At 59.5% G+C, this 23,393-nt stretch overlaps 1 protein-coding gene across 6 annotated transcripts in view; it reads left to right on the forward strand.

The window, feature by feature from the left end:
• Positions 1-23,393, forward strand: part of PHACTR3 (phosphatase and actin regulator 3) — a 225,140-nt gene that overhangs the window by 121,457 nt on the left and 80,290 nt on the right. For 5 of the 6 annotated variants that reach the window (XM_047747010.1, XM_047747009.1, XM_047747012.1 and 2 more), the window contains exons 2-4: positions 12,501-12,662; positions 15,871-15,948; positions 21,974-22,156. In XM_047747010.1, the coding sequence (XP_047602966.1) occupies positions 12,506-12,662; positions 15,871-15,948; positions 21,974-22,156 (418 nt within the window). In that variant the 5' untranslated portion in view covers positions 12,501-12,505. Of the gene's footprint in view, positions 1-10,459; positions 10,583-12,500; positions 12,663-15,870; positions 15,949-21,973; positions 22,157-23,393 lie in introns of those variants that run through there. The other variant, XM_047747014.1, reaches the window with a different exon arrangement.

A 23,393-nucleotide genomic window follows, 5' to 3' on the forward strand; every position in this document is an offset into this window, starting at 1 on the left:
ATTTGTCAGTTTCACAATCAAGTGCCTTGAGGTCTTTCTAGATGCGTTGACCTTGGGGGTGTTCTTTTTGCCTCTAGGACATGATGTTGGTTCCATTCCCCAAACTGGAAAAAATTTCATCCAGAGTTTGTTCAACTATATCTTCTAGTCTTCTGTCTTTCTCTACCCTCTCAGGGATCCCAATAATTCTGAGTTGGAATGTTTCATGGTGTCATTCATTTCCCTAATTCTGTTTTCATGGCTTCTAAGCTGTTTGTTCCATGCTTTCTCCTGACTCCTTTTCTCTCTCAGTTTGTCCTCCAGATCACGAATTCTGTCTTCTGCCTCTGTTTCCCTAGCTGTTAGACTATTATAAAGGGCACAGTTCTGTGGCCTTCGTACCTTCGCAGGATTGTGCAACCTCTAATTTCAGAACTTTCTCATCACCTAAACAGAAACCCGACCCATCAGCCATCACCCCGTGTCCCTCCCCTCAGCCCAGCCAGCACTGGTGACCACCGATCCACGTTTACCTATTCTGGCCATTTCATACCCAGGCACGTCTTTTGGGACTGCGCCTCTCACTGGGTATGTCCTTCTGGGTGTTCATCCAAGTCATGGTGCGTCGTGCAGCCACGTGGGAGACAGGCTGGCCTCTGCTCAAATAGGACTAAGACCCAGCAGTCGCTCTTCCATGTGTGCATCCAGAAGACCTGGAAATAGGTCTTCCAGCGAAAACATGTCTGCGAATGTCCACAGCGGCGCCGTGATGCATGGAGACACAAAACGTGGTGCGTGCATCCAAGCAAGAGTCTCTTCTTCCACATTGACTAGCTCGCTTGCCTCCCGCTGGGTCTTCAGGACTCGTGCCAGGTGTCCTTAGGTGTCCTCAAGTTGGCAGGAAACTTACCTGAGGCCAAGACCGACCTCGCCTTCCCCACAGAGCACCTCCACCGTGGAGGCCCTTCTGTTCCCTCCTTCCCTGCTCCTTTCCAGAACTCTCGAGATCCTGCTGTGGGTGGGGCCGGCTGTGGGTGGGGCCTGTCATGGGTGGGACCGGAGGTGGGCGGGGCCTCTCCTGCTGGGACAGTCCTAGGGAGAGTTCCCCAAGGAGCTCTGCCCGACCAGGTTGTGCTGTAGCTCCAGGGGTCTCCGTGTGGAGGACAGTCTGGCAGCCAAAGCTGAGAGACCAGGAGGAGGTGGCTGGCAGAGGTGGGAAGCAGAGGGTCCCTCCAGGGGTCACCAAGTCCAGGGCTCCAGAGGTGGAAAGGGCCCCCGGGGGCTGAAGCACAAAGTGGGAATTTATTCTAAGGCCAGTGGAGGCCCCTGGAGCTGGGTGAGGTGGGGTCAGACGTTGCAGGGGCCTGGGAGCACAGGGTTAGGTGTTGGGCCCAGAGTCAATGGTCAGCCGCGTTGTCTCAAGTGTGAGTTAATCAGTTAATCAGTCGAGTCTCCCACTCTTAGGTGGGAGTGGGCAGAGCTGGCCACCTCACCGGAGCGGCTCCTGGGTGCCCCGCGATGACAGAGAGCAGTGGCTGGGGCTGAGGTTAGCTGTGCTTCCCTCCGCTGGGGCTGGCTTGTCCTGGGGGGCACCAGGGGGCTGGCTCCCAGCCGCAGCCAGAGACTCTGAGCACGCTCCAAGGAGACGGGTGTCACCGGCCGTGGTGTGTTCCTGGAAAACCTGAGCTGTGCGGACTTGCCACCTGGCTGGGCTGGGGCCACCTTTCTTGTCGCTTCTGTGACAGCCACCAGGGGATCCAGGCCAGGACGAGGGCCTGTGGCGAAGTTGGGAGCCACAGTGACAACAAAACCGGGACACTGCATGTTCCCAGGCATAGCGGCTTCTGCTCTCAGGGCAGCCACAAGTCAACCATGGAGGCACCGGGGGGGCAGCGCCAGGCTAAAACATAGTGTGGCTGCAGGGTCAGCAAACGGGGGGTGGGGAGCCCAGCTCGGCAAATTCTGAAAATCGTGTCTTGTTCTGTAGGATTTTATACCTCAGAGGTGCCTGCACTCCTTCCCCACGGCTAGAGACCGTGAACTCGAGCACAAGCGCAGAGGAGTCGGCTTCTCCTTTCCTTTTGCTTCTTAAATACTTGCCGAAGCTTTGCTGGGCCCCCCTGGGCTCTGTTTTCGGGCCTGGGGAGGCAGTTACATGGGACATCCTGGGTCCCTGCTGTCCTGGTCAGATAGCAAAGAGGACATTCCACTCATGAGCAGGCAGATCGATAGCTAATTCTAAATTGTACTGGAGCCTGTGGTGCAAAATGTAACAGGAAGCCTAACGGGTGGGTATGGAGAATGGGACCATGAGGACTAAGTAGGAGTTCATCAGGGACAAGAGTTGCTTCCAGAGGGATTGACATGGGGGCAGCCTTATGACGGGAGAGCTTGAGCAGGGCGAAGCAGAGGAGAGGCGGCAATCAGTGGGGTGAGGTAGGGGCGTGGTGTGAGGTAAGCTTGAAGCAGACTCCAGAATCTGGGGTCACTGTTGCGGTCTTGTGTGTCATCCTAAAGGCCACTATGACGTTAAGCAGGGAAGTGACACAGACCCTGTCTGCCTGGGGGGCCAGGCTTAGCAGATAGACGCTGGGAAACCCATCGGAGGCCGCAGAGTTGGAGGCGGGAAATGACTCTGGCCTGGACCCCAGGGGTCAGGAGTGCGAGCGGAGGTAAAGGATCCCGAGCACAAACCACTCCCGCTCACTCTCTTCCTTCTAAAAACGCCCAGGGGGCACCTTTTCCCTGAAGACATTTCCAAAGGGACCACCTATGGCAGGAGCTGGCAAACAGTGGGTAAACAGAGCAAATCTGTCTTCCACTGGTTCTTATAAATAAAGTTTCATTAAAATGTATCCAGGCCTATTAACTTGGGCACCGTCTGCCGCTGCTTTCGTCGGAGGCTGGGCAGTCACAACACAGAGTGTGCGGCCCACGGCACCGGAGAGAGATGCGAGATACATATGAGAACTTTTGCCCATCCCTGACCTCAGCAAAATGAATGCGGGACACATTTTCAAAATACGGATCTATTGGCTCAGAATCTTCCCAACATTTAAACATGTTTAATTTCCTCAGAAAAATGCTAAGACATGCATATTTTTAAAAAACTAACATTTGCCCTTAAGCTTGGACTGGCGTATAAGACTCTCCTCTTACACTTTGGTTTGGAAAGTCCGGGCTGGGAACTTGGGCTTTGAAGATGCTGGGCGGTAGCGTTTGTCTAGACTCACATCGCGATGCCGGTGTCTCCTGGTGCGTTGTTTGACGGCTTATCCTCTCTCCGGAACACTCGTTGTTCTCTCCTCTGTCCGAGAGGCTCTTCAAGGGCTGCCTCTAAAAGCAGCTTCTAGTCTTTGCAAAGTCCGTGGGCTTCTTGCTAAATAATTTCTGTAAGCATTTGCTGATGTGCAAATACAGACTTTCCCGCTGAGCCCAACACCAGCAAACGCCAGAGCTGGTGACGACAAAGGTGCCTTTCCCATCCGCCCCTTCTCCCTCCCTGATCCCATCCTCCTCATGCTTTTATTCCTGGTTCCAAACTCCACACAGCCTTTCCAGACCTGCTTGATTTACAGATTTGAGCTGATTTTCACTTGGAGAACTGGCCATATGTCTGGCAGACACCAGCGACCATTGGCAGAATTATGGGGTTGATGCTAAACAGATGGGCCTTCTCCTCAGATGGGGTGGTTTTTCCACAATGTATGCGAGGAAGAAAGAAACTGCTTGAATGATGCCTTGGTTTCTCCACAAGTGTCAGGATGTTGACGGTTCTTTGTCTGGTCTTTATGTTTGCACCGTTGCCGTGTAGGGGCCTCGGGCAGCTAGTAGACACTCGGAGACACGGGGAGCTTCGAGGCCCAACTTCTAGGAAGGTCTTAGAGGATCCCCTTTGTCTTTGGAATACAGATATCGGGGACAAGACGTTTATATTCCAAAAATAAATTTGCCGTGTACACTTCTTAGCGGGAGTACGTTTAAACTGCTTCCTCTGCCGTCTACTGCTCCAAATCCATTCTCGCTCCAGCCCGTGTGTGGTTATGGCTGTCTGGGCAGCGAGGCGTAAACAGGCCCGATCCATCTGTGTAGGAAAAGCTGGCTAAGCAGCTGAATAGAGTTGCTGACTGCAGGACTTCTCAGAGCATTTGTTTGCTGTGATAGTATGCGGTGGTCCTTCAGGGAGGGCTTTCAGCACGCATGGTGTTTTCCCGCCTGCCTTCAACCGCAGAGCCCCTCCCGTGCCAGGGTTCCATGGAACGTGCATTGGGAAACACTTGTGTGACGCCCCACGGGTGAGCTCTATGTCGGAAAGCCTAGGCTCCCATGCCAGTCCCACTACTTACCAGCTGTGTGACTTTCTTACTTAGGTCCCACCCCAGCCTCCTCTTCTTAAATGTCAAATGGAGCTGGAAATTCAGTCCCTGTCCCCTGGGGTTGTTTGCTTGGAACAGACATGCTGAAGAATTTGGCGGCTCCCCTTGGGCATTCAAAACCACGTTCTACAATTAAGCATCCACTCGATTCACGATATTCTGGGGCCGCCGTTCTCCCTGAAGCTCAGCCAGGCTCTTGTGTTTCTTAGCCCTCGACTGACGAGCAGAACACAGCAAGGAGACGCCATCTGTCTACGGTGGCAGCCGGGAGACGGGGTGCGGCAGCGTGAAGCCTGGACGTTGCTTAGGAATTTAATTATCCCCCGCTGTCAAGGGGTGCAGAGGTGACTCTGGTCGCTGTTGAGAACCAGTAACCTGCATTCTGATCCCACGTCTGTTTTCCGGCGGCAGGATGCAGCCGTCTCACTCAGGCATGCGTTTACTCTCTCCTTCATGTACTCCACACGCCAAGAGCTATGCTGGGCGCCCGGAGAGGGGTGGGGCCCTGCCGTGGGGGCCCCGTGGCCTCTGCACCGGGGAAGCTGTGCTTTTCCACCCAGGGGCTGTGATGGGCTGCAGGTTCTGAGGCGCAGGCTGGAAGAGCAGTGGAGAAAGCCTGCAGAAGTTCTGGAAAGACGGCCATCGGCCCTTACAGGTGCCCCCCTTTTGAATACACTCACCCTTCCTGCCCCTGCCGGCCCCCTGCTGACCCCAGTGGCCAGTCCCCACGTCCACCCCAGCCGTGATGCCGCGGAGTGCCTCCCTCCTTCCTGGACGCTGTTCGGGTGTGCTCCTGCTTCTGCCTGTACTGGTCCGTACCCCCCACATGTCCTGCCCTTCAGCTGTCACTCGAGCAATTTCCAGGAGGAGTGAAGGTCAAACCAGCCATATTTTCACATCTGGGAGACTTAAAGTCCATTTTGAAAATTTGGTTTAGGAGGTTCAGACCCATCCGGGTGATGGGTCACTTAAAACACCCAGCTCCTCTTTGTAGACAGATGTCAAACCACAGCTTTTGCAGGCTGGACAGAAGCCGGTGGCCTTTGATGCTAAATGCCATGACCTTTGTGCTGCTCTGATGATGGTCTCAGCTCCAGGCCTACTTTCATCCCACAGTCCGTACCCCTAACGGGGACATCATCCTCCAGTCCGTGTGGTCTGACGCAGGGCATAGGATGCGGGTTTCGCCGGTGGGTGTCCTGACTTCCGAGCGTACTCTCACCTTCGCTGCGTAACCTCCACCTTCGCTGCATAACCTGGGGAAATGATTTCCCATCTCTCTGTCTCCATTTGTGTCCCTGTGATAGGGGCGATGGAAATAGTGACCTGCTTTCTAGGGGCTTGACAGGAATGGAATGAGCTCATTCATGGTAGGGGCTCGGGACAGGGCTTGTCACACAACACAGCAAGTGTCCCAGAGGTGTTGCCGTAACCCGTCTCTGTTTTCCGGATTCTTCACCGTGTGTTCACGTCCCGTGTTGATGGCTCTCCCGGCTTGGGTGATGACTCTGTCTCAACAACATCTCTGGGTCCCTCCCTCCTTTCTGTGCCGGCCCGCCCCCCTTCCCCTGCCTGTCCCTTCTCCGAGGGGCCCCCGCCTGCAGCCTGGGCCCCTGCCTCCAGCCATCCACACCGCACTTTTGAGGTCTTTCCACTGCTCGTCCTCAGCGACTCCCACACTTCTTGGCCCGGCCCCAGCCTCCCCTCTCACTCCCATTCCAGGAACCCTGAGCTCCAGCTGAGGGCTCCCAGATTCAAGTACACAGACCCACGCTGGGCAGAGAGGAACATCAAGGATGAGACAGAATTGTTACCTTTTCTCTTATCAGTATATTCCCAACTAGAAGATGCCTTTCTTACTTGGATATCATGTTCTTCCTGTTATGTGCGGCCGGTGGTGCTGGTGGCAGTCTCGTGTGGGTGTACTTGCGCGTGTCCGTGTGTGTGTGTGCGCGCGCATGTGTGTCCATGAGCACACGTGTGTCCACATGTGTGTGCGCACGTGGACGCATGTGTGTCCGCACGTATGTGTCCGCACATGCGTGTGCCCGTGCGTGTGTGGTCCATGTGCATGTGTGTGTCCGCACGTATGTGTGCCTGCACGCGTGCGTGTGTGTGTTGGTCGCTAACTGGCACTGTAGAAAGTTGGCATCTCCATGTGGACCTTGATTTTCTGTGTAGGGATTTTACTGGGCTTCTTTGGAACCTCAGGGACTGGGGACATCAGAGCGTGCTTCCCGGCCTTAATTCCCACTGCCCAGATACCACGTCCTGTCGCACGTCATTGGATTTACAAATCCTTGTCAAACTCTGAGGCCCAAATCAAGTATTACCTGGGCCCCCAGTGGCTTCTGAGTTCTCACTGCCCCCACCTCGGCCCCCAGGCAGGAAGAATTATGTCCTCTGCACCTATCATCCCCCGACTTGTTCTTCCTGCTAATTCCAGGCATCTTGGTTTTCTCTGTGGTCGGCGGTGGGGGGAGGGGAGCCCAGCACCACTTCATTTTGCCTCACACCTGGCAGGTGCTTGCCTCACAGAAGGCGGTTGCTGAGTATCGAGAGATGGAGTCTTTTTTTTTTTTTTTTAAAGATTTTATTTATTTATTTGACAGAGAGAGATCACAAGTAGACGGAGAAGCAGGCAGAGAGAGAGAGAGAGAGGGAAGCAGGCTCCCTGCTGAGCAGAGAGCCCGATGCGGGGCTCGATCCCAGGACCCTGAGATCATGACCTGAGCCGAAGGCAGCGGCTTAACCCACTGAGCCACCCAGGCGCCCGAGAGATGGAGTCTTTGGGGCCAGGAAGGCTCACGGAGGACAGAGGCCCCGCTGTGGTGGTCGGCATGCCAAGTTCTGGCATGAGTCAGTCCGTAATCTGAAGTTCCCCCGTTGTTTCCTTCTTCGTGTCTTCTTCCCGCTCCGCGAGCGAGTCAGCTTCCCGCAGAGCGGCCCCGGCCCCGGCAGGCTCAGCCCACAGCGGACGGACGAGCCTGCGGATGAGTGAGGCAGCGACCAAGGTGGCATTTGGATCGCTGGACGCGGAGGGCGCTGCCTCCCTGACGAGGCCGGCCACGTGGTGGGCCGCCCGGGCATCAGCGGGGGTGGGGGGCTTGCCTCCCGCCGTGTTTTGGTGAAAGGGGAAGGGCAGGAAGAGAGACAGGAGGTCAGTGGATAGAAGATGAGGAAGCAGGAGCTCACTCAGGAGGGGACGTTGGAGTCAGACGGACGGGGGCCGGGTCCAGGCTCCCGCCACGGTGGTTCCACCTCCCAGAGCTCGCGGGGAGCAAGACGGCCACAGCTCCTGTTCGTTCCGGTGGGAAAGACAGACGGCCGCAATCAACGGACGCCCCAGGACGACATCCAAGAGCCATCAGAGCAAGCATGGAGGGGATGGCATGAGGAGAGGCGCTGACCCGGGCCAGGCAGCACAGTTAGCCGGAAGCCCAGTGAGCTCAGTCACGGGGGCATCGACGTCCTTCCCTGCCTTGTTCTAGAACAGCGCCGGGCCACACGTCTGTGGGATCCACTGGTGGGGGGAGGTGGGCAGGGCCAGGCACCAGGGACCAGGAGAGGGCTGGCGCTGTCCGGGGTGCGGGCTGGGGCCTGCCCCCTTAGCTCCAGCCGTCTCCTGTCAGCGGGGCGGGCCACCCGCCCCATCCCTCCTTCGGGAGCCCCGGGAGGCCCCTGCCCGCTCCGTGGCGGCCTGTTTTACTTCCGCATGCGGCTGTGGGGAAACAGTTCCCGTTAATTACCGCTAATGCTTCCCAGGTGGCAAAGGTGGCCCTGGCGCAGCACCGTGTTACTCGGAGGCTGGAGGGATCTGCTAATGCGTCTGCACCTCCGGGAGCCTCCCGGCGCGGGGAACGGCTCCGTCCCGAGCCCCAGAGAGATGGAGTCTGAATTCACGGGTGGGGGACGGGGTCGGCGCGCACGTCCACCCAGCCCTGCCTGCCCTCTGCAGACACACATGCGGGAGCACGCCCGCCCGCCACTTTGGCCCCAGACACGCCACTAGCCACATTGGCCCCAGCCACGCCTGCGTGCCCTCGAGTGTGTGGGGGCCACTCTGTGCCCAGGAGGGCGCACACCTGCCTCTAGCTCCCACGGACCCCCACGCACACAGTCAGTGACTCACTGATGCCCTCTCTGCCCTCGAGGTGCTGGTAAGGAATTCCTTCGCTGGATGCTACAGTGTCTCTTCTGAAATTTCTGTCCTTGGGCCAGTCCCTGGGCCTGAGCCCCGCTGGGGGAGGTGGCAGGGAGAGGACATCCCTCCAGGGTGCAGGGGAGGGGTGCTGGAGCCTGTTGCCACCTGGGGTTCGCTCCCTGGTGACAGCAGGGCCCCCGAGAAGTTGCTCAGATGAAGGTGTCTGTCCTGGCCCAGCATGTGGGATACTTGGTAAATGGAGATGAAGAGACCTCAGGGGCTCCTTCCGAATTTTGGGTCAGGTTCAAGCCCCTGAGTAGGGCCCCTTCTGTGCTCCGCTGTGTGTGAAGACCCAGTACGTGTTCCAGCTGCCAGGGACAGAGGTGTGGTGGGGAGAGCAGGGAGTCAAGCGGGCCACGTGGCCGAGCCCCAGGCAAGGACATGGGAGGGGCGGCACCCTCAGTTCCCCAGCAAGGCCGTGGGAGGCGCGAGGGTGCAGGGAGGAGATGGGGTCAGCATGTCCACTCCCATCTGTGAGAGACAGAGCCCAGATGTGAGCCCAGACTCCTGGTCGTAGCCCCTGTGTTCCGCATGACTGCACCATACTGGTTTCCGTAGCACGCCAGAAACATTACTGCAAGGCGATGACGATGATAAAGTCACGGGGCAGAGGGTGGCAGAGGTGAGTGGGTGGGGGCGGGATGAAGACCTGGGGAGCTGTCTTGGCTTGGTGATCGAGCTGCTGTTTGTGCTACAGGAGAAGGGAAAGGGCAGGGAACGTGCAGAAAAGTGGTGTGACTAGAATTCTGTTTTTAAAGGGGTGGGGGCACTGTGGGAGGGGGCTGGCTAGAACACCCATGGGGGCATCTGGGCGGAGCTGCTGGTGGCCTGGACCGGAGTCCTGGTGATGTGGGTAGCCAATGGGGTGGGATTTGGGGTCTGATTTGTGGTTTACTCTGTGTGCTGCTCCTTTTTGCTTTGGCTGCTAGGAAGCTCAGAGCCCCAAGTGTGCCTTTCTCCTGTGCCCTCGTGGCATCTCTAAGCCCTGGGTGCTATGGTCCTGCCCAGAACCCCCTTCCTCTGGATTTCTGCAGATGCTCATCTTGTGGGCCCTGTGTTTCTGGTACCTGCCCCCCGTCTTTTGTGAGCTATAAACCAAGTGATGACAACAGTGCACTGTCCCCAGGCGCCTCTCTGGGGATCTTCATCTTCTTCCTCCAACCAGCCTGGAGGCTTGGGGGGACCTGGCCTGTTCTCTCCCCCTTGTGCCAAAATGCCTGCAGGACAGCAGCCTTCCAGGGCCATGTGGCTCTGGCCGCTTCTGTGGGCGGAAAGGAAAGGAGAGAATAATAAGGCGGAATGAACTGCCTCTGGGAATGGTCTGCTTCCTGCGCCTGGAGGCCTGGAGCGCAGAGCTGGGGAGACGGTGGTGGGAGGAGTCTGTGACCCACGCCCTGGGGCTCCTCTCGCCTGCTCCCTCCCTCCCTCACCCATGCTTCCTGCGCCCCGTGGGGTGCTGGGAACATGCACGAAAACGAGCTCAACTGAGCTGCTTTCTCCCACAAGTCACCCCTAGGCTTGTTCTTCCACACGGGGTTGCTTTGTCAGCCACCGTGGACACGGTCTCCGCTGTACAGTTAACAGTAACGGCTAGAGAGAGTGGCCACACACCGTGGTGGGCTGGGACGATCCTGGTTTGTGCCTTTTGTGGGTGTCTTCCCCATTTGTGTCCTGCTCTGGGCACAAATTTATAGTCACCCTAGAAGCAGATTAGAGATACAAGGTGGGGGGATGTCTCTGGAATCACACTGCTCAAGGTCATGCCGACCTCCAGCATTTCCTTGCTCTGGGAGTCCGCAGGATGGCCCATGGCTCTGAGCCTCAGTGTGCTCATCTGTGCAATGGATGAGTCTGTATCTTACAGATTTACTGTAATTTACAGATTTACTGTGAGGGGAAGTCAGGTTGTCCCTGACCCAGAACAAGCCGGGACTGACTTTCACCCCATCATCATTCTCGAGTTCCTTGTATTATATAAACCACCAGGAAAACTTCTACCAGGAGACCCCCCCACACCAGCATGGTACGGTAACCAGTGTGTCTACAGAGCCTTAGAACATAGACAATGTTATTATTCAGGGTTTGTAACATACACTCAGTGAACTTTGTGTTGAATGTGTTTACCTGAGTTTCCGGTCTCTGTGGTCACCCTGAGTCTTCCTTTCAACACAAGGCATCTGGGATGTTCATTATCGTTATTTTACAGACATGGAAACTGAGGCCAAAGTTGCGGGTGCCTTACCATGAGCCTTGGGCTACTGATAGGTGTCAGACCTCGGGGATCATCTGACTGCCGCTCCCCGGGGTCGCGTGTCCCTGGGGCCCCTGTCACGTGAGGCACAGGGCTAGCTCTGACGGCGACCAGCCCGTCACAGGGCCTGGCCCCTCTGGGGGCCTCCTTCTGCTGACAGCCCTCCTGAGACCCCTCATTGCAGCCCTGCTCTGCCGGGAGCTTCCGGTCCCTCTGGGGCTTCTTGGCTCCATGTAAGCCCCCCGACCTGTCTGTGGGGAGCTGCATGTGTGCTGGGCAACATGTGTGTGCACGTGTGTGTGTGCGCGCGTTGGCACAGAGTGTCCTGGCCAGGGTCGGGCACATGTGCCAGCGGCCACACTGGGGAGCACTGACGGGTGTGTGAACGTGAGCCCAAGGGACACGGAAAGGTTGAAACTTAGGGCACTTGGAGCCTCGTCACTGCTGGAAGAAAGGTCCCTTCCCTGCGTCAGGAGGTTTGGGGCGACTGAAGCCTCTTGCTCCATCCTCGCGGGCACTGGCCTGAGCTCGGCCTTAGCCACACCCGGTGGACAGGGTCCGTTGGGCCGTGGGGACGGCGCAGGTTGCCCTCACGCTGCTCTGATTTCTCCATCTTGTCCGCTGCACTGTTCCCCATTCTAACGAATCTTCTTTCTTCGAACGTGAACACATCATAAACTCCCGAAGGGCCAGTCGTGAAGCTCATGTCTTCCTCTCTCCCAGGCCCCCAGTAGCGCATGTCCCCCATGGCCTGAGGGCCCTGCAGACGTGTTCTGCGCAGCCGTGTTCTCTGCACGACCCCCTCATGCATGTTGCTGGCGTGTGCTGTGTGACGCTGCGTGTGATTTTCTTGACTTAGCAATCGATCGTGGCCTGGTTGCCTCTCTGCTCTCTTTCCTTCCATGTCCATACATGGGTCACAGATGGGAGGGATGATCAGTGACTTAGCCAGTGCCTGTTGATAATACCAGTCTCGGCACCAGCATCCTTGGATGTCCATCCCTATCTGTCCCACAGAGTGCGAAAACAGAGTAGTTTTCTGAACAAGGATCCAAAGGAGAGCTACTTTCCTTGGCCTGTTCATGGACCGACTCCTTCCATGGCTCTCCAGTGAGGACCATGGCCAGGCCTAAGCTGAGGGTCAAGGCAGAGAGCTGACAGCTGAGCTGGAGGGCAGGCACCCAGGGACCATTGCGACTCCTCGATGCTGGCACAAGTAGCCTTAGGAGCAGAAGGCAAAGCTCTGCACCTTGTCTGGGGCAGGAGAAGGTGCAGCCTTGTAGAGAAAGTCAGATTTAGCACAGTGGCTGAAGTTGACAGGGCAAAGAAGCCAAGAAGAGCAGCACAGGTGAAGGGCATAGCGTGAGCAAAGGTCCTGGGGTGGGAGAGATTTCATGGGGAATTTGAGAAGTCTTCAAATTGCTGTGGCCAAGTGCAAACTTGGGGGGGGGGGCTTCTGGCAGGCCACAGAAGGGTTCCAGGGGGGAGGGTTTCCCTAGAAGGGGGAACAGGAATTCAGGCGCTGGTATGTGCCTCCTGTGGGTCCTCACCCATGGCAATGAGCCCCAGGCTTTGGAGAGTCACTGGTGGCTCCTTGGGTGAGGGGACCCAAGGTCCCCTCAGCAACCCCCCCCCATGGAGCCATGTAGGGCTGGTAATCACTTGAGCCCCTCCTTGGTGTTCCCTCCAGATGAGATGGACCAGGCCCCCCCAGCGCGCTCCGAGTATCTGGTCTCAGGGATCCGAACCCCCCCGGCGAGGAGGAACAGCAGACTGGCCACCCTGGGCAGGATCTTCAAGCCCTGGAAATGGAGGAAGAAGAAAAACGAAAAGCTGAAGCAGACGACATCTGGTGAGTGTGGGGGACAGGGAGTGGGACCCCAGTTGCTGTGTTTCTCTGTGCTGACGTTGCCTACCCAGCCCCCATGGGAGGGCGGGCTGAGCTCCATGGGCCCCAATGGCAGGAGCTACTCAGCCTTGCCGGGTGACCTCCTGGCTGGGGCGGGTCAGCACCGGGCACACCTGTAACCCCCTCACCGCCCAGACTCACAGGGCACACAAGTCACTGGCAGTCCCTGCAGGCCGGGGCCGGGAGGCTGGCTTGGGACAAGTGTCCTTGCTGACCACACTCTGACAACACTGGGGCCTGCCCTCCCTGGAGGCCCCTGGGTGACTGGGAGGGTCGAGGCCCTCATCCGGGCTCTTACTGGAAACCAGAGCCAGCTGCTCCGGGCTCCTAAGCTCTTCCTGCAGAGAGAGGCTGGCTATCGGGCCCTCCCACCCCAGCGCTCTCCCTGCAAAGGGCCCAGAAACTTCCTTCCCTCACTCACCGCAGGCGGCATCCTCACACCCTGCCAGTCCCGGCTCTGTGGGAAGTTGGGTTGCGCCGGGTTGTACCGTTGCCCCTGCCCCCTAGCGTCCACAGCAGGAACTGGACCACGGAGGACAGGTGTGGGGACAATGACACAGCTGACGGTGGTAAAGTGACCAAGTAAACACAGAGGACCAGCCCACAGGCCAGTGCCCTTCCCGGGACCCCACCCACCTCAGGGAGGGGCCCCAGGCTCCAAGGGAGAAGCCCGGCCCAGGGTCCAGGAACCAGCTGGCCACAGGCTGGGGTGACCCCTGGCAGCCTGGCTCAGGTCTGATTCCTGGATAACGGGGTGTCCTTGGTGAAGGGGAGGGAGGTCAGTGCCCTGAGGGGCAAACCCCAGGGGGCACGGCATCTCAGCTCCCACCAGGCCTCACTGCAGAGCACGTGCTTGTTAGCTATGGCTGAAAACCATTAACAAGGGAGCTGGGCATATGGGATTAGTCGAGGCCTTGGGGACCAGCCTGGGAAGGGCTGGTCTCCAGCTGCTGTCTCTAGCGGTCCCCGGGGCCCCGGTCTCCTTCCCATCCTTGGAGCCCTGCAGATTCCAGAGCTCTTAGGACGCGGAGACAGAGCCGATGGGGGTGGGGGGAGCTGCCGAGAGCAGCAGGCCCTCCGCTCACACTTGTTACACAGTTTACAAATTATTTCTTAACTCCCCAAGAGGCTGATTGAGCAGTCCTCCTTGTCAAGAATGAAGGCAGAGCAGGGTTCCTGCAGGAGTGCTGACTGCCTGCTGTGTGCCAGGCACCAAGTAGATGGGGAACCTGAGCACTCAGCGCGTTCTGCCCAGTGGGGTGGGGGGCAACAGGCCAGTGGGCATGTGCTCCAGCCCTGGAGAGGTTACCGGTCCCCAGTGGGGCCACGGAGGACCTGAGCAGGTGCTGGGGGGGAGGTGCGGTGGGCTGGGCCTCGTTTTGGGCTGGATGATCTGAGCAGTCTTGGGTGAGGAGGCACCGTTGAGCCGAGGCATGATTGGCTCCTTGAGAAAAGCAGGGAACAGCATTGTAGCAGAGGGAATAGCTCATGCAAAGGTACTGAGCTGGGGAAGGCACAGGGGACCAGAGCACGGTGACCTCTGTGACCTTGGGAGCCCCTGATGTGCTCTGGGCTGTAGAATTGGAGGGTTGAGCTGCACAGTCTGTGGGCTCCACACCCTGAGTCCCGTGCTGCGGGGGAGTGACGGGCTGTGGGATCACCGCAGGTGGGCTGAGGTCTGCAGGTAAACACCTGTGGGGTCCCCACCTGGGGGCCTGCAGCCGGCATTTGGAAAACTGGGGATCAGGGCTGCCTTTCGTTTATTCTAAATCATTCTTCCCCGTGAGCGTGGGGGTTTATTCCCATGTATTCAGTATATTACTGACCTCACAGGCAGTGCTGGCTAGCATGACGTACATCTAAAGGTGATTTAAAGAGACAAACATGCCAACAGTGGCTTGGGAAGGGCGAGCAGGGGCAGCACTGCAAGGACGGCTCCCAGAGGCTGTGGTCTGGGATTGTGGGCCCTGAGCTGGAACGTGCTCTGGGCAGTCCCCTGAGATGGGGACAGCAGACCCTTGCAGTGGCCTCTTTGGGTCACTGGGAGGCTCAGGAGTCAGGGCGGGTGACATCCTGTTTGTGGGTGGGGCCCCCAGACCATGGGTCCCCCTGGGTCTTCACCTCCACCCTGGTTCTGCTCACCCCCGTCTACTAGACGGGACAGCAGGCGCTCCGTGTACACCTCCCAAAGCCAGGGCTCAATTTCTCATTTTTGTGCATATTTCCGGCACCTGGAGATTGGACTAAGAAAGGACATTATGTTCCCTTGGCCTGAAAATGTCTTTTTCCCAATGTTCGGGTCTTCCCTGTTCATGCTCAGCTCTCAGCGTGAACACCCGCTGGGAAGCCAGCCCCAATACTCAGCCCAGCCAGGGCTTCCCAGACCCCATCCCTGTCCCTCGGGTTCTGGGTCATTCCGCTTGCTCATTTGTAGATGTTCATTGTCTGGTGTCCCCAAGTAGAGGCTGTACCTGTCTTGCTGCCCTATGCCTGCCACAAAGTAGGCGCTCAGTAGACGCTTTACTAGCTCTGATCATTAGAACAGCCTGGTTATCACTGCCAGCTCCCTCCTAGAGCCTCCTGGAGCCCTGGGCAGTGGGGGGCTGCATTGGTTCTTCTCCCCAGGAACTCCCTAGTACATGCTCAGCACTTAGCACATAGTAGATGTTCAGTAAGTATTTCTAAATCTATAACTTCATTGCCATCACCTGTTTGTCCTCTGCCGCTAGTCTTCAAGCTCCGAAGGGAAGGGCTGGCTCTGTTCCATGTCCCCCACTGCCGTCCTCACCAGGCAGAGTGCTTGCATGCGTGGGGGACCTCATGCCCTCTGTGATCATGGTTCGTGGCTGCAGTTGGCATCTTTCCAAGAAAGGGTTTGAGGAATTGCATGGGGTCGTATTTGAAACCGAGTTCTTTCGTAGGCAAATCGTTTCCTAGACAGAGAAAGGAGATTGTCCAGCAGAGTGATCCCCCTGCCTCAAGTCTGGGGCATCTGGGACTGTGCGATGCTCAGCAGAGTGCATAGTAGGAAAGCTTGGGGTTCCTGGACACGGCCCCTGCCAGTGGGCCCTGACCCCGCAGTCCCTTGCTGTAAGCAGGAGGCGCAGGCGGGCCCCGTGGTGACTCACTGGCACGTTTGTGTGTTGTGCAGCGTTGGAGAAGAAGATGGCCGGCAGGCAAGGCCGGGAGGAGCTCATCAAGAAGGGTCTACTGGAGATGATGGAGCGGGGTAAGTGGGGCCCAGAGGCCCGTCGGAGGCGGAGCGGCTATCGGGGGGCCCAGGTCCAGATGCAGGGGCTGGGCCCCAGCGGGTTCTCCCCAGGGGCCGTTCCCTGTCAGGCCCGTCCTGAGGTTCCGGGCCACCTCTGCACCCGGCATGGAGCTGAGAGCCGTCATCTGCCTGGCGGTGGGGCAGACTAGCCCTCCGTCCTGCTTCCCCCAAGCTGGTGGCGTTGGCTTTCGTTTCGAGTTCTGTCCCGATCCCTGACTCGGGCAGGTGGTTCTGACTCACGAGGCCCTCTCGTACCCTGTCACCCTTGGGAAGCATCGACGGTGTCCTGGGCGCTGACCCGTCCCATCCCTTCCCTGCGCCCCCAGGCCCCGGACTGGTGCTTACCCCACTCTACAGATGAGGAACGTGAGGGTCTGGGGTGGCTTGCCCCGGGGTCACGCAGCCCAGGGCCCGGACATCGTCCACACGGCTCCAGAGGTCTCACCACGGGGCGTGTGCTCTCTGGCCGATCGTTCACAATGTTCTGGAGCTCCCGCCTGTTCTGGCGCGCTCAGGGGTAACGAGCCACAGGGCTCGGGTCCTCACGCACACCTTCCGTGCTTGGTCCTTCGAGGAGACGCAGGTGTCGGCAGACCTTGCCGTGGCCGGGAGCTCCCATGTCCCAACCGGGGGGCCTGGCAGCGTGCCGTCAGCTCCCCAAGGCTGTGCGGGCACCTGGAACTCCCGTTCCCATGTCCAGGGTTTTTGTGGCTTGGTCCCGGCATCGGGACTGGGAAGGGGCCTCAGGAAGCCCGGGGGGGTCCCGGTGCGAGCGGGCTCGGCCTCTGCCCTCATTTCTCCTCTTCAGCTGCAGAGGGACGGGTTTTCATGATGCCACGTTCCTGGGAGGCCGGCCCCCGAAATCGCTTCCTTCGGGGGATGGAACTTCACGTGTGAGTGGGGTGCTTTGTCCCGGGTGCTGTGGTGCTCAGGTGTTGAATGTCTGACCCTCAGATTTGGGGTACTGTCGTTGCTGATGGAAGTCTGGACTGTTTTAGTCGGGATGGGACAACGCAGCTCTAAACCCCGCATTTTGAATATGTCGCCAGTAGACCTTCCTGCAGACTTTGGGGAAGGGAAGAGAAAGGAGGATAAGAACAGCATTAAGGTCTCTTTATCACCCATCGTAGAAGTTATTTTGGCCACTGAATGAAGGGGAAGCCAAGGTGTGGATTTGATTCCTGTCAGAGAAGCAAAGGGGGGCCTTGCAGAGGAGGGCCTGTGCTTTTCTTCAACTCTGAGCCCCATTAAAAGATGTCATCTGAAGGATGGATGGGCCACATGGAGCAGGCGGTGTCCGGCCTTGGCTCCCGGTGTGTCATTTACCAACCACCCACACTAGATCCCACTGTGTCCCGCTGAGTGATTATGAGCCTCGAGCCAGGTGGGTCCAACACAGCGTCCGTCCTTCCTCAGGGGTTGGAAATGCGCTCCCGGACGGATGCCGCGGTCAGTAACCCCAGAGGCCAACAGAAAGTCACAGCCCAGCTGTGTCACGCCCGGAGAACAAGACGCGAGGCCCCTACCTGACCCGGGGGGCAGGGCGTGATGTCTCAGTGGGACCCCAGGACATCAGAATGGGCTCCAGAGCCCGCTGCTCGTTACTGTCACCTGCGGAGCTCGCCCGCGAGCGGCTCTGGGCTGGGATGCGGGCATCTGCGCTTCATAAGCCCCCCAGCTGCCCCCGGCCGTGTGCCAGCAGGGTTGAGAAGCGGAGAGCTGGAGAGCACAGGGTGGGGGTGGGGCCCATCTTCCAGCCCCGAGCAGCAGCGGGAGCCAGGCCCAGCGGTGGAAGGGGAGAAGGTGGGTGAGGTGCAGGGAGGTTGGAGAGGGGGCAGGTCCCACAGAGCCTGGCCTCTTCCCTGCACTCCTGGTGGGTGATAAGCCCAGGGCCGAGCAGGGTGTGGGCCGAGTGGGTCTGCAGTGGGCCTTCCCGGGGAGTCGCTAAGGGGGGGCCTGTCAGCAAGGTGGTAGGGGTGCTTCCGGGAAGGGGCCTACGGTCAGGGAGAGGAGGGGTATGTGCTCTTGTTCTGCGGGACTCTGTCCTGCGTGTGCCCTCCCCGGAGCGGCAGGGACAGTGGGATCTGGGCCGTGTGGGGCAGCAGCCCCCTGGGCTGAATACCAGCCCGCACTGGTGTTTCTGCCCTGCCGGGGCTCAGAAAACATCTTTTGCCCTGGGGGTGGAGGCCGGCCCTGGCTTGTCCCAGTGTTTCCGCTGGTGGCTAAGAATCCCTGGTTAGGGTGTGGGCCCCCTCCGGGCTCTGGCCTGGGAGCTGAGTGGTGAGCCTCTCCGCTCTGCTGGCCTCTGTCTGGGGTAGGGGTGGGGCGTGATTCCCCATCCTGGGTCTGGATGAAGGACTCCTCGGTGGCCACCACCCGTCTCGGCCAGGCCTGTGCCTGCAGTCCGAGTGCCTCCCTGCCGTGGGCCGCGTCACTGAGCCTGTGCCCTGCTGGCCCCTGGCGGGGAGGGGGACGGTGACCACGGGCTTGGCCAGGGACGCCGCAGAGGTGCCCCAGACCTCACACTTGAGCTTCCATGGCCAGCACGAACCCACACCCGGCTCGCACCCCATGCCTGGCACCTGGGAGTTGGCCCACAAAGCAATAAGCAGCTCCCAGGCGGTGCTTCCAGGCGGTGCTCCCAGGCGGTGCTCCGAGGCGGGGGAGCCCCGGGGGGCGAGCCTATGTCCCTCTCTGGGGCTGTTGTCTTCTGCTCCTAGGAGCCTGAGCATTATATCAACAGCCTGACCCACCCCTCTTCTTGTTCCGAAAAGCCTGGTGATCTGTCGGAACCTGGGAGGGACCCATGGCTGCTGCTAAAAGACAGGGGAGGTGGACCAGGCATGGGTGGGGAGGAAGGAGGTGACCCCCCCACCCCGCACGCCCATCTTCCCTGCTTTGGTCACACTCCTCTGACTCCTCAGTGATGGATGGGGCCAGCCAGCGCCCCCCAGGCCCCTCCATTCCGTCCCTTGCCCGAAGGCAGCCAGTAAGGGGCCTTCACGTTCCTCCATCTTCCCGCATGTGTGCACTTGGCCTTCGCCTAACTGAAGGAATTTCGTCCTCTACCACGGGAGAGATGGTTGTCCCCCTGATGCTGTGTTCGGTGACCTGGGAGGCATGAGGTTTCCTTTCTTGGCGGGGAAGGGGGGGATTGGGCAGTGACAAATCACATGTGTGTGGTTCTGTGTGGCAGGGACGCCTGGGGCAGCCTGTGCACGCACGTGTGTGTGCGTGTGTGTGTGTGCATGCGTGTGTGTCTGCGAGTGACAGTCCGGGTGGCTGCTCCGTGTAACACAGGTGCTACACTGGGTGCCCCGCAGCACTCGGGGTAGGGTGGGCATCTGACAGAACGGGCTGGGAGGGAGCGCTGGCTGAACAGTGAGGCCCAGGGGACAGCCACCCACAGCTCCCCCCGCCCCGGGCCGGCGTTCCTTAGCAACGGCCCTGCCAGCAGCGCTATTTTGGGAACTGTAACTTTTCATTGAACAGGATTGTGAACGGGAGCTCTGAGCACGGTCCAGAAGAGTCCTACAGGTGCCCCAAGCTGGGCGCACGTGGGGGACGCTGCCATGGCCTGTCTGCTAGAGACCGCCGGGCCAGGGGCCGGTGCAGACCCGTGGGCCTTCCTGATTCTGTCTGGTTGGTGATGATGACGGCGGGGGAGGGGGGCGGTCACTGGCAGAAACCGCAGTGTTGTCACTGGCAGGAGATGGCCTGTTCTTCATAAGACCGGGAGTCCGCCTCTCTAAATGGCGGGTTCCGGCCTTGCCTGGCAAAGGTGTGCGTTCGTCTGACTCAGTGCTTGCAGGGTGCCCGTGCTGGGCCTCTGGTGGGGCACAGCTTGCCGTCCGTGCTGGCCGGCCTCTGTGCCACTGATCCTGTAAGCTGAGGGCAGAGCCCATCCTGGTCGTGTGTCGAGGACGTGGAAACCAGGCCTGAGCAAGGGAGGGGAGAAAGCCCGGTTTTGAGCTTGAGCTCTGTGACCTTTCATCGTGTCCCCTGGCTGTGTTCTCCCAGCTGGCGTCTGCATTTTTTCCTGGGTCGGGGTTGGTCGGTGAACTGTGGCTGCTAGTCTTCAGGCCAGACCTGGCCCAGGACCAGTTTTTGGAAGGCCCTTGGGCTGAGTCAAGGTTTTTAAACTTAGAGCGCTTTTTGTAAAAATAAAAAAATAAAAAAATTGAAGACTTACAATTTCTGGGCCAGATGGCATGTGGGCCACAAAGTCTAAAATACTAGCCTTCTGCTCTGTTTTTGGGAAAGGTTGCTGAGCCCTCGCCTGGACCCTCTGGTCAGGGGACACGGCTGCAGAGATGAGCCCTTCCCAGCAGCAGATCTCCAGACTTCGGCCTGGCTGACATTTCTGCCCTTCCCGGGGAGAGGGCTGTGGCCTCTGGGGGAGGAGCTGCTGGGCCATGGCGGCCACTCCGTCCCTGCAGGGTCACATGCGTGGGCTGGGCCCACGTCCTGGGTGCAGTGAGGGCTCTGCAGGGGAAGCCCGTTGCTCTCACCCGGGTGCCTGCCCCCAGCCTGGCAGTCTATCAGTGCTCATCAGCGGCAGTTAGGGTCGTGGCAGGCACAGGGCGTCTTTTCTGCGGGGGTGCTTTGTAGACGCACCCACTTAATCCCCACAGGGGTGCCATGAAGCCCGCAGTGACGTCATTCTCCCCGTCTTTTCCGAGGTGAGGAAGCGGAAGCCGGAGAGGCCTGCCGTGGGATGGGACGCGCGGGGAGCGAGACCTTCTCCATCTTGTGCTGCTCTGGGGGTAAAAGGGACATTGTTTGAGGCCCGGAAGGCAGCGGGTGGGGTGAAGGGAGCGCTGATCTGAGGTCAGCACCCGCCCCAGGCCCCACAGTGATGGGAGGCAGTGGTCCCGGACCAGGCTCATGACCCCGCAGTGCCGCTCTGCGCGGGGTGGCCTCGTGCACGCCATGTGCGTCTGAGGGGGTGTGCGGGGTTCCATGCCCAGTCTGCTCTGCATCTCGGAGGTGGTTATCGTTTGCTGGCTGTTTCTAAGCCCGGACCTGCCATCTGGTGGCTGTGGGACTGGACGAGGTGTGTCCCTGAGCACCACGCCCTCCTAGTTAAGTCGGGTGCTGGAGGTGAATGATCCCTCCCAGGCCAGACCCTCAAGGGCTCCAGCAACTGCACCCCAAGCAAGGGGAGGCACGGAGCCCTCCCTTCAGTCCTCCCAGAAGCCTGGGGTCGTTTCTTCGGAGGCCTCCCATCTGCACTTATGGACTCCCGGCTCTGACCCGCTTCAGTCTTGGGCTTCCAGTGCCTCAGCGGGAGCCAGCCGGGGGCAGGGATCGACTCTTACTCCCTGCCGCCTTCCTGGGGTGGATGCAGGCCTGGGCGCACCGTGGGTGATAGCGGTTTGTGTACCAGGGGACTGATGTGGAGCAGTGGGCACGGAAATGGACCAGTTACCTGTAGCCACGAGAATGCTCTGTAACCCCCGTAGCTCCTCGGGGCAGACAGCCGTCGGTGGGTGTCGTCCCATCTGGGGCCGGTCTCTGCTGGCTAGACGGGAGCAGCCCCGTTTTGTACATCCGCCTTTTGTCCCCAGCCCTTGGGCCCAGCCCGTCCAGGCAGTGAGGCCGGTGGGGTGGCTCGATTGTGGGGGTGTGCAAGCACTTCTGAAGTCACTGCTGCTTCAAGGACCCGTTGGCCAAAGCAAACCAGAGGGCAGAGGCCAGCATGGGAACGGGGGGCACCACGGGGGAACCGATGTGGGCGGGGGCTATGGCCAGTCTCCTGCGGGCAGGCAGTGGACAGAGGCTGGGGGTCTGGGGGTGCAGCAGTGCCTGGGCCTCCTTAGGAAGCCCAGATGTGGAGAGGGAGTCCGGGGAGGTGTGGGGGAGAGACGGGGGTACCATGCCGGGGCCTGGGGTGCCACTCTTCCCAGGAAGGCCCCTCGCACGAGTGAAGGCACGTAGGGAGGGAGATGGGGGCTCGGCTGATGGCTGGATTTCCTCGCAGATGCTGAAAGCAAAGCCTGCAGCCCCGACGGAGGGCCCCGGGCCGCACAGAGCGAGCCCTCCACCCCCAAGCAGGAGACGCTGACTTCCGATGCAGCCCCCCCCGGAAGTCCTCTGGCCACGGGGACGGACGCCTCATCCCTGGACGAGCCGCTGTCCTTGGACTCCCATTGTGACGACACAGGTACTGGCCATGACCGTGCCGGGCCGAGCTGCTGTTGGGACAGCCGTCGGCCTGGGGGGCCCCCTGGGGTAGCATTCTCGGCTCCTGTGGTTGGGTTTCAACACTCGCCAGAGCATTTTTCTCTCCTGGTCTTCACGAGCCTGGCACAGTCAGCAGGTTGTAGGTGCTTGGAGACGTTCACAGGGGCCTCCCCATTTCATTCTTCTTGGAACAGAGCTGCATGCCTCTGGGAACTTCAGAACAGGAAAATTCTCTCCAAGGGACCCAGGGCCCAGTGGGAGCATCTTAGTTGAGCCCCAGGCTGTGGGGCAGGTTGAGGAAGAGGGACCTCCCTAGTGGCCCAGATCCTCCACAGGGGCTGCCTCCCTGGCAGCGCCTGTCCTCCGTGCCTGCCACACGGCACCCGGGGCCTGGGGATACTGCTGGGGTGCCGGATGCTTCTCTCGTCGCTCGCCTCCATGGGGCGTGCTGTGGGTGCTGCTCGGAGCCCCCCTTCCAGCCTCCAAGAGGTGGGAAAGGTGGTGGTTCCTATTCAGGGTTGTTTAGAGGTAAGAGGAGTCACCCCGGGTCCTCGCTGGGGCCGCTAGGCGACGGCTGAGGAAGCAGATGGGGAGGAAAGGAAGGTGGAGAGGTCACTCGACACGAGCCCACCCAGGAGCCCCTGGTGCTTTGAAACACCCAGCGCTCTTCTTCAGACCCGGGAGTGGAGTTTTTTATAGAAAAATATGTTGGGGGGGGTGGTCTTTTCCCCCGGGATGTTGGCAGCTATGAATGCGTCAGGCCTGGTCTCCACCCGTGCGGGAGGCTGGAAGTCTGGCTGTGTGGACGGGCCGCCGGGTTCTCGGGCTTTGGAGGCAGGTGGGCGTCTCTTCCCTGCGGCCTTCCTCTGCCAACAGGGCTCTGTGTTTCCCCAACGGCCCTGGCCGGCGGAACCCCTCGAGGGTCGGCGGACCCTGGCCAAGAGTTCTGCTCTGCCTTTCCTGGGGGTGCCTATGTCTCTCCGGTTCCACCCCAGCCTGGGGATGTCGTAGGAGTTTGGGGTCTGAAGGGTTGTGACCTTTGGGACTGTCCTGGGGTCCCCAGGCCCCAGACTCCATCAGAGGGGTGGCCGGTGAGCCCCTCCCTTGGCCACAGAGCCTCCCGCTCTGCAGGGGTGCTGCTCCTGGTTCCCTGCTGGGGCGGGGCTCCTCTGCGGCCGGTTCTTTGCACCCAGTCCCCTCGGCACCCGCCATCCTCA

Source organism: Lutra lutra, chromosome 9 (genome assembly GCF_902655055.1).
Source record: "Lutra lutra chromosome 9, mLutLut1.2, whole genome shotgun sequence".
Classification (NCBI taxonomy): Eukaryota; Metazoa; Chordata; class Mammalia; order Carnivora; family Mustelidae; genus Lutra; species Lutra lutra.